Raw genomic sequence first — 16,545 nt, forward strand, 5'->3', positions numbered from 1 at the left:
CGTTAGAGGAGGAACAGAAAAACAGGGAGAAAATGATTAGAATCTGAAAAACTGGTCAGAATTTTACCTGATGTTACTCACTAAGTGGAGATAATAACGAACTTGGATCTACGCAGAATCCCACATAAGCGTGAAAGAAATCCAATATCTCTGGTATGGGTTGATCACGAATCATACTTCGTAAAAACTTTGAAAACTGTCGAGAACTTGCGCGATGTAATTTGCACAGTATTGTTTGACCTTGCGACCGAATAAAGTCCGCAGGTGGACCACGCATGCCTTCCGCACAACCGTGTGGACAGCCCAAGTGTTTCAACACTCTGATCACACAATTCATCAACAAATGATGTGGAGTTACTTCCACGCCGGTGCGTCTACTATTACTTTTCTGTTGCTGGTCATTCGTCGGAGAATCGTGCTTACTTGGAGCCTTGTCCGACTTGCCGCTATTAGAGCCTGCGTAAGGTATTCGAGTGATAATTCCAATCACGAATAAAGTCTGGTCCATTTAATTTCCAATTGAAAGTGTAAGTTGAAGGAAGAAAAAAACAACAATTCATACCGGCGTTGCTGTTAGTCGCCTCGTCGCGAAGACATTGTTTCAGCACTCCCATGTCCATCAGTAGTTCCAACAGATTTAAAATGTTCTCACAGACACGCAATGTACAGCACAAGTTATCCCTGAGTGCTACCGCGTGTACAGCCTATTTACAATAAACGGAGAGATCTAACTTCTCAAAGGTAAACGTATAAAAAAAAAGTTAGTGTAAGTCATGTCTGAATTTCATTATACGCGTTTCATACCTTGAGTACCACTTGATAGTCTATGTCGCCTTCTTTAGTGATGTAGCAAGCTGATCCTGGAGCCTCGGGAATTTCTTCTCCGGTATACGTGATATTGGAATCAGTTTGCGATCTTGTAAGACTGGGCTTTCTTTCAAATCCTAATCGACTACCGTGCAGACTGGCTGCATCTAATTGACTATCGATAGAGCCCTGAAACGCGTAAGAGTTTTTTAAGATGACAGAATCAATGTACAGAGGGATAGAAAAAGAATATGGTATAGAAACACTGTAGATTTGAAAATTCAGTTTACCTGACGTTTCATATAATCCGGGGACGGTGTAGGCGTGTGTTCGGTCACAGTGATTATAGGATTGGGAACAGTGTAAGATTGACTGTAAAATCGGCCCTGCTTTCTTTCAACGCGGGTGTCGCCTATGTATCTGGAAAAAATATTCTGTAAGAAATCTGCTATTAATTTAATAACTCTATATGCATGCGTTATGTTACATCCTAAAACCAAGCACTAATCTTTCTAACTACTGGCCTATTCTTTTCATTTCTGTTTTTTTAGTATCATGCTAATTTAATCTGTAATACCGATGTATCAAGCATTAACATGTTTTCAATGCTGAATTAATCGAAGGTTAAGAGGCTACAGCAGCTTGTACGGAACCGCTTTACTGGAAAATTATCCCACGTCTACAAAATTATTATCAATTACATACTTCTGCGACTCTATTTTGTGCAGAGCAAAAGCAGAGAAGTAGAAAATCCTCGCAAAGTTCAGGTTCATGAATTGATCTTTGGAAGGGATATAGGAAGCTTTGGAGACGGTTCGTAAGACGTAAGAATGAATCTCATGGCATGTGTTTAATGTGTTTAGTAAAACTGGCTAAAAATGTAAAATAATCGCGTTTAACGATTGGCTTACTTTGTCCTTTTTTTTTTAAAAAAAAACCGGAGTAGAAGCTCGTGGATCCTTCCAACTTAAGAGATGGTCCAATTTACATGCCTCGAAATGAATGAGGAGGAGTCTTTCTAATAAGTATAAAGCAAAAGTATTAAATGAAGTTGAGATTTTTTAACCATTGTCGTCCTCAATTTGTAGAATACTCCTCTACTTTCGACATTACAGAAATTAAAGTAACTCCATCATGAAGATAAGGGATAAAATTGCGTTGGTGTAGAAAATGGGATAGAAGCTTCGGACGCTTCAATTGTATTATTAGGCTCCAAGGGTCTCTGGAAGTGGGCTTTTCAAGGTAAATAAGGGAACTCCGTATTTTGCATCAATTGCGGTGAGTTCATCATCACTGTGTTCAACAGGCCCCCTTCAAGAGATCCTTTCTGTAATTATACAGCAGATGGTGCTTGTCCAGTCTATTAGAAAATGATCTCACGCCTAGCAAAATGTAATCGACTACGTAATTTGTTAGTTCTCTATCTTGTGGAGAGCAAACACAAGAGAACAAAGAATTCTCGCAGAGCTACCCTTGGAAATGAACGTTGACAAGGTCTTTAGACATTCAATCGACTTGAGAATGAAGGACTCGACCTGTTGTAGAAGTTAGAACACCTTTAACGAAATGCACCTTCTTTGAATTTTGAGGATTGGTTTAGTTCACACCTTGGATGTGATTGAATAGTGATAAAGACGATAGATGTGGTAAATGTACAGAAGTGTTGCATCATCTATGGAATGTTATCAATTAAATATGTTCAACACTCCATTACTTTCAATGTCTGAGGGAATCGAAACGGTAACGTCAATCGGGGAAGGATGAAATAGCCATGGTACGTAAAACAAAGTAAAAGCTTGGACACTTTGATTAAATTATTATGTGAATAAAGCAGCAAGTACTTCAGGTACGACGTAAGAGTAGTGATGGTGAATTACTAATACTCGCAGTAATTAAAGTAAACCTAGGTGCAAACTAGAAGCTAAAGGCAGACTAAAAGCATTTTCACGAACGACTTCTGGAGTGTCAGTAGGGCCATTAACGACTTACCCGCCCGCGGTCAGCTCGTCTATCAAGCAGCTGAGCCACGAGTATGAGGGTGAAAGAGCGAAAGAGAAAGACACAGAGAAAGACATTACACACAGGTCGTAGTGGGACAGTTAAATTCGGTAATATAAAATTAGTATACCACGAAGCTCTTGATGAAATGTCACAGGTACGATACCGTTTGTGATATTTACTGAGAGTACTGTTAACGTACCTTTGCTACGATTACACGTTATTCGCATTGTTTGAAACTGTTATTAATTTTAAAAAGACTGCGGTTCTCTTTTTTAATATAACATTGACTTTGCCCTACATTGTTTTCACTAACCAGGTATATGATGTAAGTTATTGCCATGCACAATGTGTATCTCAATTTCCATACAAAATATCAGGTATGTTTTACTACCGTTAAGAATTTGTACTCTTATTGTGAAAGATATGCATGTATACTGTTGACGAACCTACCAAAGTAATATTGGTGCCTACTTGAATAAGATAGTTATTGTAAAAAGATGAATATAGTCTATTATCATGCCTTCTATACGATATAAGTATTTCTATCAAAGGATAAAGTATATAGCTATTTCAGGTAGACTTAATAAATTTAAGAATGATCTTTCTATAGAAACTACGTACAGGTAAGTTTTCATTGAAATGGTCATTTACGAATGCACGAAAAGAGAGCGTAGACAAACTTGACTCATCTGTAGGGTATTACTTTAAAAAGCTTGTAAAGATTCACTCTACATTTAGAAAGTGCGTTAATCTTTGACAGGCAAGGAAACGCCTAATTAAAGTTATCAATGAAAAAATTAATATTTTCCGCAGAATGTGGTGAATGAATTATAGAAGTAGTCAAGGTGGAATGATGGTCAAAGACTTGTTCAGTTTTTATCTAACTGCAAGTTGTGAAATAACAACTACCTAATTGATTTCCTCTAAAAATTCTGGGGATTTTGGGAGTCTCGTTTCTTCAATTTTATGCACGTATCACGTAATTTGTCTGTAAATAATTGCAGATTAAAATTCAATATTGTGGCTATGTACCTCAAACTGGGCATGCTTTTTCCTTTAATTAAATTCGTTGGATGCTTTATTCTGTCTACATCTTTTGCATCGAATATTTTCGAAAACGTCGACGCCGGTCTAGTCAGATGATCATCTCCTGTGTCCAGGCTCCTATGACATTCCTGTTCAACCGTCAGGCAAGTTAATTCACGAGCTTTCCCCACGCACTATTTTTACCAAGGTTTCAGACAAATCTCACATAAGCCGTTAACCGTAGAAAATTCAGATATCCTCTTTATACCTGTTCAAAAAATGGTTTCGGTTCATCTTGGCCTATTTTTTCCAAAGTTTTCTCAGACTTCGAAAGCAGTTTAGTTTCAACAAACGCTTTGAGATCGGCCATTTTCATACGCTTTTTAACCTTCTCACTGGCACGCCGAGTGTGGCTTGAATCAGCCAACTTTGAAGCGTATGGAGATTCTGAAAAGGTAGCAAGATCTTATGGAGAAATAGAAACAGTTTCAATCGAATTTATATATCGTGTGAGATTTACCTGCAAGTATAGAAACGTCTTTGGGTTCTGGTACTTCTATGAAATCCTTAGCCTCCTCGCGTCTGTTACTCTCCGGACTTTGGTAGATTGATACTTCGATTTTTGGAATCGGTAACGAATTGCTTCGTCGCCGAGGCTGCTGCTGTGTGTAAGACTCTTCGTTGATTTCTCGAAGCCTAGAAAATATTGATAAAAAAAACCTCTGTCAATCAAATATCACGCAACCGATTCCGCTTCTGAAGTTACAAAACTTCTCATCGGAGTAGTGAACGTAAGCATGATTCGGTTTCACTTCTTACCGATGATACAGAAACTGAAGAGCCCAAAAGACACCCTCTTCTTGCCATTGCGCAACAAAGAGACATCTGAGGACAGCCACATCAAGGAACGTTGCTGCACAAATATCAACAATTGATGCATGGCCTCCATTTCGAATTGAGGATCGAGTGGTAGGCGAGCCATGAAAGTTTGGAGCAGTTCCCATGATTTTAGAACTATCAACCGAGTCCTTGTCTAACGATCTGAACAAGTAAATTGTGAGACATGTAAATGAATAAATTTTCACGTTCCTGCGTAGTGCGACACATCAATTTTACCGGATGAATATTGTAATCCTAGGACAGCATAAATTTCCAATTATTTAAGCTACGAACCCCATTTTTAGCATGAAAGGTTTCGTTTCAAATTGTTTCGCGTCTAAGCCCGATATTGCAGTGACTTGTTCTATAGTCATGGTAGATTTGAAGGCGTTAGTCGTACGGCCCATGGCAACATGAAAAATGCTGGCTTCACCCTACGGGACGAGATCAGATCATATTTAGTAGATATTATTTTGACGACTAGAGAATTGTGCGTGAATTCAATCGATTTTCTTTATAAGTAAATCTGTACATACAGCAAAAATTGTTGACACCTCTTTCACACCGTCCATAGTTTTCTCCGACTCTGTGAGAGATGGCAATCTGAATATTACCTGCGATTAGACAAAGCCAAACGGTCATTTTGTAATATCGATTTTTATTAAAATATATTTTACGAATTATTTGTCACTTGAAATTACCACATGTTCGTCTTCGGTGCTTGAACTTTCCTCGGGTATTGTTTCGGGAAATACTGTATCTTTCGGTGAAGAGACCCAATTACTCTGCTGACCAGACAAGAAGCGAAACATGATTTCATACAAGCTGCACTTCATAATTATATTGAGCGTTTATGTAAAGCATTGTACGTATTTCTGAAAAATATTAAACTCACGTCTTCATCCGGCTGCTTGGTTGATGGGGGAGCACCTTGGTCAGAAAAGCACACACTAGCTGATTGACTCGGCGGACTTTCTGTGTCTAAAAATTCTTCAGTGGTACCTTTTTCTATGCAAATAATCGTACGCTATGAGTCATCGACATTTATACATTAAACAACAAATGCATTTCCCCATTATCATCAATAGCTGTTTTTTAGTTTAATTAGCTTCAAGACTTACTTGCTAAGAATATGTCGTCAAACTGTTGATTGTGTTTAGACATCTTCATTGAACGAGTCCATAGTGCTCGTGGCTTTGGACGACAATGCGCTGTGAAACAAGGGGTATCAGGATGTCGACATTCCCATAGCGCAGTCCACATTTTGAGACCGTTCTCTAGACGGAAGTTGGTAGTAAAGTCTGACTCCTTTAGGTGGTTACAGATCGGGGCGAAAAGATAAACAAATAACTGTAAAACGATAAAGAGGCATTGTCGAGCTTTAAAATGTCATTCAAGCATTGTTGGCGTCATTGGAATGAGATAACACCAATTGAACTAACCGACATTGTTGGTATAGAGAACAAGTAATAGAATGGATTGGAATGATAAATTCCAGCTTCGGCATCTGCGTCTGCACATTCTTCAGCAGCGTCCAAAATGATCCAGTGCAAAGTATAGAGAAGCTTTGTCTCAACTGTTCCGAGACTTTGGAGATTGGTATCTTTTCTGTGATAAGAAAATCAGTGCATTTTATAATTCCATTCAAAGTTGAAAAAGATTTTACCTCTCCGAGTGATAAAAAGGTTGAATTACCTGTTGTGCAAAAGGTTTGCTGCAGCATGCAGGACGTGTGGAAGAGCAGCTTGGATGAGACGCCATCGGGGTACGGCACCCAGAGCATCAGTCAAAGACGGTGAGAGTCCGAAGCGTAAATTCTGTACGAGTACTTTCTCAAAGGACTGTCGAAGGAATTAGCGAGTGACATGAGGAATATTTTATTTTTTACGTATATTAATTAATTATATTCATTCATCAGATCTTACCTTGCACGCTTCTTTCATTTCCTGGATGTTAGCACAATTAACACGTTGAATTTTTGTAATAGGTATTATCAAGGTTTGAGATTTTGTAAGAAGAATGCCCTTATGATTAAAAAATATTTAAGTATGATATTAATAAACAGTTATTACTTTTTGTAACTAAAACTTGCGGTAATGTCCGACACACGCAACATGCGATATGAATTTGTGTAATTGGTTGGCGGAGAAGGGTACAGGTAATACGTCACATGACAAATAGATTCGCAACTATAACTTTCAACATTATGCATAAACTTACAGCAGTCAATTACTTTTTATAAAAAATATACGATTTAAAACTTGTTTCATAACATGAAGGTATGTAAGATTTTGTATGGAGTGATAATCCGTGAAATGATACTGACAAATTTTCTACCACGCGTCGAACACACAATACCTTGGATATTATAAGAAATGGAGAAGAATACCCTAAAGCAGGTCAGCCATCACTGGCCAAAACTTAAAAACTCCAATATTGATCAAACACTGACCGATACATCTGAGATTCTAAACTGGCAAAAAAAAAAATAAAATAACAACAGCAAACATCAGCAATAATAAGAAGAGACTAGTACTTTTACATGTGGCATAATGCGAAAAGTACGCATTTGAAGGAGTATATGAAAATATGTACACGAATATGATACAAACAGAAATTCTATGGAACCTCATTGATTTATTCGAACAAAGTTCCCACATGCCTTCAGTAGTGAATTCTCATATAAAGAAATTTCGAGTATTTTTACTACACCAACACCCCGTAGATCTAGAAACACATTTGAATACACGGCTACATAGTTTTGTAATGTTTACGAAAAGCGTTACGATTGTAGCTAAATTGTGGAGCGCAAGGTTCGAGGAAAGATAATATCTGTTTTCACATTAAACAGGTAACATGCAAAATATTTCAAGGTTTTATTCAGACTGTTGATTTAGTTTCAATGAAGCTGTTCATGAAACTGGGGGGGAGGGGGGGGGGGGGTGCAAGGATTCAACACGTATTAGATAATTTACTCATCACATGCACGTCTCAAAGGCTAACGGTAGAAATCCAGAAACTAAATTTTGAAAGGAGTCATAACGGTATGGTAAGCGGGTAAGTATTCACACGCCACAAAATGATAAAAAGCAGAGCAAAGCTAACTTACATGATGGCCGGGCGCACGTTGACAGAACTGCGGACAGGTGACGATTGGAGGTGGCCACATGGTGGAGAGGGTAGTTTTTTGTTAGTGCAAGTCAGGCACAGGGTAAAACGTAGGTGTACAGGTGTCAGCCATGAGGGGTCAGCCATAGAATCACACAACACCATCAAATTGCTTAAACGATGCTTCCCAATTTGTATGGGATTTTTATCTTTACTTTTATCGCAGTGCAATTTAACTAGCTTGCCTTTCTGTTGCTCATTTTCTGCGTACATGGTCTATAAGTTATTGCTGAAACGTGTGTTGTGACAGGTGAAGGCTAAAAATTTTCATTAAAATTAACATAAGAAAAATAACATCGGAACAAAACGTATATAAAAGTTAATTTTAATCGAATTATAAGAATTTAATACAATAATCCGTTAAGAATTTTACCGTTTCAGATGTCGTGAAATGATTGCAAGTTTCAAAGATACAGTTCGGATCCAGTTTTTACTTCTAAAAAGTCCATCGATGACTGTATAATGAGGTGGGAGAAAATATTTAAAAAAAAAAATAACGATCGATAGCTATCTCTCAAATTATAATCGGCATTGTAGGAAATAAAATCACATTTTACGCAACGTTGGAAGTAAGCACACGTTACCAGCAATAATATCAAGTGCAAGCAATATGATGCTATCGTCTATAATTTATCAGCATTTTTTCAATTGTATGTATATACAAATAAGCGTGTGTCAGTATTTTTAGTCTGTTAACTTTATTTAACATTTTAACAAGAACATGTCGATTAGGGTTCGATCAAATGTTTACATTTTCGCTGAAATATACGTAGCGTGCATCTTACCATACATGATGCTTCATGGAGTTTTCCAAGCTTGGCTCGTATGAACGGACTAAGGAAGATCAAGTTTTAATACGACGATTTGTTGATGAAGATTCGAAATAAATATAAATTTTTTGAAACATTTAAACCGTTAAGAAAATATCATTCTCACCTTGTTTGTCTCCAGAGAAAGGTCTGTATTGGAATCGGCAAGGCTTGATCATGCAAGCTGTCATCGATGGACCGGCGTTTTTCCATGTTTGCCACTCGGAATTTATCTCATACTGTACTCTGGAATGTATTATAATTGATCACCAATCATCCCCACCGTAAACTCAATGAAAATAGTGGAAAGTACACTGCGCAATTGGATCAAAGATTGCTGTATTATGCGTATGAAATTATTTATACTATTAGAGTAACTTGTAACATATATTTCGATGCCATAACATGGTAAAATTTTTTTTGATTTATCGTTATTCAAATTTCGAATTTTCGTTGTTGAGGGCGATGTTTGTCTGACCATTGTCTCGAGTTCCTGACTTGTAAAACCGGTTCTATTGACGCTTCGCATAACGTGTGGATATATTTTGCCTTCTTAAGATGGCGTGATTGACACAAAAGTGAGAAATAGAAGTATTTTGCATGGATAATTCACGCGTCCGAATACCTCGTATTATTGTTCGTAATAGTATATATCCGGGGTTTCCCGAACTTTCATTACCCGACGAAAAGCATTTAGATTGACCATTGTCATCGCCGGTCTCGTTCGCCTATTTATAGAGTCATCTGATCCACCCACGGACTCCTGAAGCTTTTAGCCTTCATTAAGAGGAAATGCGTGTTGATTGGTCCCGAGTTCTAGCTTTGATGTTTAGTTTTCAATAAACCGAGCCATACCACTCAAGGCGAGTCGATGATTACACAGTCCCGATGTCGGATAGTGAATTTACTATCGATATAATTAATTAAGGGTCGCATCACTCGGTCAAAGTTTTATCAATAACAATAAATATCACGATACTCGGTGAAAATAATAATGCCTCCTGTCATGATTCCGTTGTACACACCTCAAGTCACCTAACTGCTCCTGATCCTCTTACCCTAAGCGGAGGCTGCAGCTGATAAGAATGGATTCGCCGCCAGGAACCAACCAAAATTTGCGTGACAGCTCTGCTCAGATATCGGATAATACGCATATAAACGCCCAGCTAAGCGTCAACATACCGATCTGTTTATAAATCCGAGTTACAAATCGCGTACGTACCATTATTCGAAACTGAACGACTGTACTAAATTCGGAGATAATCTTTCGTATTTTCTGACGGTTACCTTATAGCTGGAATTGTCGAGTCGATTAGGCAAATGACGGGGGCGAAGCGACGAGGAGCGACGAGTAAATAGAATCACCTTACGCAACGTGATATTCGTTGGACAATGATTATTGCGCATAACGCTTTGTTAGATCAAAAAGAATTAGATAACCGGAATTGGTTTGAAAATATTTTCGTCGATTTATGCTAGAGTCGAGTTGGGCACCGGCACGAATGCTGGAATTTCGAGGAAATTTAATTCATCGTTCAGAAAAGTCATTCATCGCGTAACACTGACCGGATCCGAAGCAATCACAGACGTTATTCAGCCACCTATGTGTGTGACACACATTTTCAGTAACTCGCAGATGATTTGCTGTATTTCGAATTCGGTGTAATAGTTCATGCGATTGGATATTGTTTAAAATAATAAATAACGATTGAATAAACGACCGCGGTTTTTTCCTCTTTCCCGCTAGTTCCAATCTATTCTTTTAGTTAATTGATAACGAAATTACGGTGGTGATTATGAACCTGCGTTAAAACGAGTAAACCGGATTTATCACTTATAAAGTCTGGGAAAAATATGTTTAAACAGTGATAAACGGAGGGTAATGTAAGACTCACGAGAGTGAATGGTTTAGGCATCTTCAAAGTTTGATTGCATTGAGATTCAGCGGCAGGTAGGAGCAACAGAAAATTTCTTAACTGAACGATAGCGCGAGGAGACGGAACAGAACGGAATGAAACGGTGCGAAGTGCTCAACGAGGAGGACAAGGACGATGACGAAGACGAGGATGAGAGGAATGTGCGCGCGACGCTATGGAAACTAGGACACCAACGCGCCGTCGCCCATCGATTTCTCCGGGATTCTGCCCGATGGACCACCACCCACCTTCTTCAACCCCGTCGAGACAGTGCAGGAATGATTTCTTCGATCAGTTGGCTAAGCATGTGCAGAGCAGATCACAAAAATGCTTAACAGTCTCCTTGGTACCTGTATGATGTCCCTGTAGGGATGAGGAAATTTTGCACTTCATCGTCGTTGTTGATACACTAACAAGGTGACGATTGTTTCGAATTCAATTTCATCCAACTATCGAAAGTCGTTTTTCTGCCGCACGAATGGCTTCTAACATTTGGAACATCCATTCTTGTATGTATCGCTAGAATATCTGAGATTTTATCGCCGCAACCTGGGTTCAATTGCTACCGAGGTGTAGAAGCAAGTGAGGGAAACAAAATTCATCGACAAGCACTTGCTGAGGTTCATTTCATGTGTGAGAACCCATCGACGGACATTGTTTCGCATGTATGGAATAACAATATTTTCATCCGATGACCTTAAAGTTTATATACGCACCTGCAATATACCTAATAATATGATCTAATAATCCTGATGTAGGGACTTGACAAATGGATTTATTTATACGATACGTTCGATCAACAGAGTTTACTGTACCCTGTATATGATACAGGATACTCGAATATTTTCAATCAGGGAAATTACGATGATGTGGTGGATTGGTTTGATTTGCCGATGGCGTGTTTAAGACTCCGACTCCAAAAGATAAAACTGACTCTCAAGTTAACAAATATGACCGTATGGTTATATTCGCGGGATTTCTTCGCACTTTTCACACTCATAAGAAGTTTCTCGACTGCAATTCGATTGCTGGTTCACAGGCGTTTCGGAATCGCTCAAAACCATGTCTATTTCGAAGCTTAGTTCATTTTCAGAAGTTTTCACTCTGCTTCTCTCGTCACACCGTAGCATCTGACTTGTAAGTACAGGGTTGATCTCGATGCACACTTCCGTGGAGGCTCCAGTTTCTCCTGAAATTCTTCTAGCCTCGTTACTAACAGCCTTGCAAATATCGGACCAAAGTTCCCTTTGGCTAGGGTGAAGAGTTCCTACGAGCTGTTGAAAATCCTCCCAGTCCATCTCGTCTTTGCTTTCGAGAATTTTTCTGTACATAGGCAGAGCTTTTGCTTCAAGATTCTCTTTGCCATCACTGCTGATTTCTCTTGATGATATTTCGTCGTATGCAATCTGTCGCTCGAACTTCTCCGATTCTCTGAGCTGCAAAACGCTTTCGAGCCTTCTGCTAAACGATGACCGTTGACGGATGTCAAGTTTCCGTTGATCCTCAACGCTGTATTCACTACCAGACGATGTTACTGTAATTGGGTTTTTGTAAGTCATTTGCAAGCTATTCTTTGGGAACTCGTCAAACGCTTTCGTCTGTTTCATACTGGTCACCGCTTTATCCTTGTTGTTCATCGAAGAAAAACTTCCCTTTGAAGTATAAAAATTCTTTTGCGAAGGTGACGCTCTTGATTCTTCTTTCAAAGGTTTCTCACAAGCGGTTACATTCTCAACAAGTTTTACATTGTTACGAATATTTTTATGTTCACAAGTGTCCGCTGTTTGCAGACGATCGTTATTGGCAATATCTCTGCAGCGTTTATCGCGTGCGATATTCAGTTTTCTACGTTCATCCAATACATTGATAGTATTTTCCGTGAACCCAGTCATCAACTTAAATTCATCGTCAGCCGGAAGCATTTCCTTGTAATCAGATGTTTTGCGTTGAGATTCTTTCATCTTGCTATCCAATGTTGATGCTGTACAACAATCTTTGTTGTTTCCCACTTGACAACGATCAGTTTCTACTGAACTGGTTGGACGTGTAGCTTCGTGAGTTGGAAAATGAGGGTAGTTTGTGTTCTTGAAACGTTGGAACTGTTTGGCGATGAAATCCGTATCTGGCGGTACGATATTGTAATGTGATTTCGATGAGCTTACATGGTCGTAGAGTTTGTCTTCAGAAACAACAGTATAATCCACGCAACTTTCAATCGCTCTATTGATTTGCTCCCTGATACTTCGAATTGCATCAACAGACGACTCGTCGTTGCATTCAATCCTCGGAAGTTGTGCGAGAGAATCAGCCCACAATCTTCGGATTACATTTTCAGACGAACTTGAAGTGAACGCGGTAGTTTCGCTCTCCTCATTGCACTGGGTACGTGAATTGTTATCTGCTAAGTGATTGTCTGGCACGGAATCATTATTTCCAGCTAACGTCCCTCGGGCGAAACAAACCGATGGAGCGGAATAATTGTAGACACAATTCATCGATGCGCTAATCTCCCTGGATTTTCCATTCCTCGCACTACGAAGCGATCTTTGATCGTTACAGTTGTAACGGACTTGGTTGTTTCCTGAACATTCGCAATCGGTAGATAATTGATCTTCCGAGGAGTCAGCGCAAGGGCGAACAAGACTTTCTCCAGGATCACTGGAATTTTCATACTCGAACTGCAAGCCTTCCTGAACATCTTCTGATAGCAATGTCCGATTCCTACATGCCCTGCGATGATCAGTGTTCAACAGAGTCTCGGTCTTGTCACTTTTCAAAGGAACAGCGGCGTGTTTATTTTTCCATTGCAAGGGCAATGATTTTTTTCCATCAATGGCAGACCTTTCACTCGTCCTAATGGAACTTTGTTTCTCGAGTTTCGCAAGAATATTAGTCGAAAATACTGACAATTTTGACTTCTTGTTTCCAGAGTCCATAGGCAGATGACTATTATTGTGTACCGGTACGTTCACAGCATTAGGATATTTGCTGAATAATGATGAGTTTTTTCCTCGATTGACGTCAATAATGCTTTCGGTTCGATCTGGGATGGGAAGATTTCGGTTAGGTACTCCAGCAATGTTAACAATAATTTGCTGCGACAAATTATGCGCAACACTGATATTTTGCAACAGTTTTTTCCGACTGACATCAGCAAACTTCACATTCTCGAACATGGAATCGTACTCACCTTTTGTTAGTCCAACCAGAGCTGATGGGGTGCCACAATTTTCAGAGGTTGTGAATTTTTTAACTTCTGGCGAGATCTGCTCCCTTCGAATTTCATCTCCCGTTGAAGTCTTGGAATATTTTCTCGACTCGGTATTACTTGCTTTGGATTTCTCCCGTGACATTTGATCGCAGCTCGTGACCGTGTCAACGTTGCCGTCGTACGTGTTCGTAGTTCGGGTCAAAGAATGTTCCTCAGTACTGCCTGAAAATTGTTCAACGCTTCTTGATACCGAGATTTTTCCCCGCTTAAGACTGACGATTCCACAGTGTTCGCACCTCGTTAATCCTGACGTTTCGTTGGTGAGCATATCCGAAATTCTTTCCTCGTCCAAACCCCACTCCGTCAACGTCTTTTGAATAATGTCAAAATCATTATGCTTATCTTCCATCGAGTAAGTCTCGAATATTTTCCGTGCAGCGCTTATCTCTACAAGTGGGCATTTTCGGCGATGAGTATCAACGGCTGTATCTTCATCGAGACAATGACGATAAACAAGAGAATTCACACAGGGCAATGTTTTCTGCATATTGTTTCTCGCGATTGCGGTTCCACCGTCAATTTTTGGCCGCGAAATATCAGCGCCAGATGTCGGTCGATGGCAATGATCACCGTGACGAACTTGAATAAGAGACGTACGGGACTCAATTGCCCGCGGATTAAGCCTCAACCTTGAAGGTAGATCACCAACGATTTCTCCAATGTTTATCAACGGCCCTTGGACCGGATTCTCTACAGTAAAACTCTTGTTTTGTCGGTTGTCCAGACGAGGAATAAACCGTCGTTCACTAGCACTGGTCACTTCTCTTCGGAATAACTTTTCGGGACTGGAATTCCTCATCTTCTTAAACGCCGCTTCGTGAGTGCTCGAGGCTTCGACATTTTCCGGACGGATAATGGTGACCTCGACCACTCCACCATTCTGTACGGGATGGCCCCTTTCCCCGGATATTACGGCGTAAATACTTTCAGTCACCTCGACATCTAAGAAGACTTGCACATTCTCTCCAGCCTGAATTTCTCGGATGCCAGTTTCTTGTTGTCTTTCGGTTTTAGACATCCCTGGTGCAAGAGCTGAGACTCTTTTCTGCATTTCATCCATTTTACATACCGCGAAGAATGAATCGGCCACACAGTGACTGGACATCGAACCTTGGGCAGTAACATCGATGTATATAAGATCGAGCATGGTAAGTAAGGCGAGATTTAATAGCTGAGTAAATGCTTACCATTACACTGGACATTTGAAACACGATATATTTCGTCATTAGCGAAGACGTTGGATCCACTTTTTGGTGGAACTTCAAGAAAGTTTCTCTGTCATATTATAATTTCTTGAATTAGTGATGTAACGGGGATGCATGTCACGTTGTGAAAACTACATCTCAAACGTCAAGTGCAAGTGGTTTGAAGTTAGCGCGGGTGAAATCAGTCGACAAATATCATGGAGTAATGGTTCAGGACAATTTCAAAGCTTGGAAAATAAAAGACGAATCAAGTGTCAACTGAGACTGTGCGCGTCATTTCCAATATATTCCACGCCTCATGTTACACAACAAATAAGAAAATGTCAGAATCAGACTTGGGGCATGGATTACTGAAGGACCAATTACTCACAGGTATCTGTATGTTTGCAAGTATCGAGTGTTCTAATCAGTGTAGATGAAAACTTTTCCTCACCCTCTGACAGCAGACGAGGAACTATTGACTCAGAGATCGAATGACGACCTTTCGCCATCGAGGGGCGACAGAGATTCCGTGGCACCGTTCGCCAAGAATATGATTGACAACGTCGTGACCGGGGCATTGAGTGTTCTGGACAACAGCCGGAAAGAAGGTGAGTCACATGACCGATGAGGACAAAACATCAGAAGGTAAATATTGAAACCTGACACCAGGTAAACCTTGGAAGGACGTTTTGGCTGCGAAAAAAAGTTCGTCCGACACTCTGCAGGCCTGTGAAAGCGCTCGATCGATGGATGGAGGCAGTGCAGTCGACTCCGTTCCAAAGGAAGGGCAAGTGCCGTCTTTTTCATCGGCAGATTCCGAACGTCCGGTTGTTCAAGTAATGCAACTACGAGTCCGAGACGATTCGAGTTGCCATTCGGCAGTTCACGCTGAGCAGGTCGCCAAGATTGTAAAGGGTCTGCAAGACATTCAGATCGGTGACTCGGCCTACGTTTTACCAGCGGACGGTTCAAACATTGAAAAACAAGTAAAACGGGCCGTGCGTAATATAAACAGCTTGGAATTCGGGGACGTGGACACTGCACAATTGATCATTTGCGACGGTCAGGGTGACGTGGATGCAAAAGTAATGGAGGCCGAGGTGGGACCGACGAGCAACGCCAAACCGCAAAACGATACCCCCGTCAAAATATCAACCAGCTTTTTGCACAAGATGATCGAGGAGCTGGAAGAGAATGGCGGAGCTAAGGGAAGTTCGCCTATTCACGGAGACAGGGAAGGCATAGCGACGTGGGAAGAATCGGAAGAAAAATTCATACGAATAATCGATGGACCAGGGTACGACAGAGATTCCGGTTTCCATTTAGAAGACCAGGAAGAGCAGCTTGATCAACACTCCTTGGAGATCGGCGAGGCGACCGATTCTCAAAACGAGAAGCTTGAGGCTTCTTTGTCTCACGGTCGGCATGTTTTCATTCAAGAAGAGCCAATTTCGCCTGAGGAAAATTTCACCCAGCCTAGG

General features: G+C 40.2%; 1 protein-coding gene across 2 annotated transcripts in view; it reads right to left on the minus strand.

The window, feature by feature from the left end:
- LOC107223013 (protein unc-80 homolog) overlaps positions 1 to 10,708 on the minus strand; it is a 26,515-nt gene extending 15,807 nt beyond the window's left edge. The window contains exons 1-21 of one of the 2 annotated variants that reach the window (XM_046742549.1): positions 10,586 to 10,708; positions 8,818 to 8,936; positions 8,667 to 8,715; positions 7,823 to 7,849; positions 6,639 to 6,659; positions 6,409 to 6,554; positions 6,156 to 6,321; positions 5,835 to 6,063; positions 5,609 to 5,721; positions 5,415 to 5,501; positions 5,250 to 5,327; positions 5,008 to 5,147; positions 4,654 to 4,875; positions 4,355 to 4,530; positions 4,103 to 4,281; positions 3,841 to 3,983; positions 2,797 to 2,826; positions 1,098 to 1,227; positions 805 to 996; positions 563 to 704; positions 82 to 456 (exon numbers count right to left, since the gene is read on the minus strand). In XM_046742549.1, coding sequence (XP_046598505.1) covers positions 82 to 456; positions 563 to 704; positions 805 to 996; positions 1,098 to 1,227; positions 2,797 to 2,826; positions 3,841 to 3,983; positions 4,103 to 4,281; positions 4,355 to 4,530; positions 4,654 to 4,875; positions 5,008 to 5,147; positions 5,250 to 5,327; positions 5,415 to 5,501; positions 5,609 to 5,721; positions 5,835 to 6,063; positions 6,156 to 6,321; positions 6,409 to 6,554; positions 6,639 to 6,659; positions 7,823 to 7,849; positions 8,667 to 8,715; positions 8,818 to 8,903 — 2,731 coding nt within the window. In that variant the 5' untranslated portion in view covers positions 8,904 to 8,936; positions 10,586 to 10,708. Of the gene's footprint in view, positions 1 to 81; positions 457 to 562; positions 705 to 804; positions 997 to 1,097; positions 1,228 to 2,796; positions 2,827 to 3,840; positions 3,984 to 4,102; positions 4,300 to 4,354; positions 4,531 to 4,653; positions 4,876 to 5,007; positions 5,148 to 5,249; positions 5,328 to 5,414; positions 5,502 to 5,608; positions 5,722 to 5,834; positions 6,064 to 6,155; positions 6,322 to 6,408; positions 6,555 to 6,638; positions 6,660 to 7,822; positions 7,850 to 8,666; positions 8,716 to 8,817; positions 8,937 to 10,585 lie in introns of both variants that reach the window. The other variant, XM_046742544.1, reaches the window with a different exon arrangement.
- Between the last annotated feature and the right edge of the window lie 5,837 nt (positions 10,709 to 16,545).

Source organism: Neodiprion lecontei, chromosome 1 (genome assembly GCF_021901455.1).
Source record: "Neodiprion lecontei isolate iyNeoLeco1 chromosome 1, iyNeoLeco1.1, whole genome shotgun sequence".
Taxonomy (NCBI): Eukaryota; Metazoa; Arthropoda; class Insecta; order Hymenoptera; family Diprionidae; genus Neodiprion; species Neodiprion lecontei.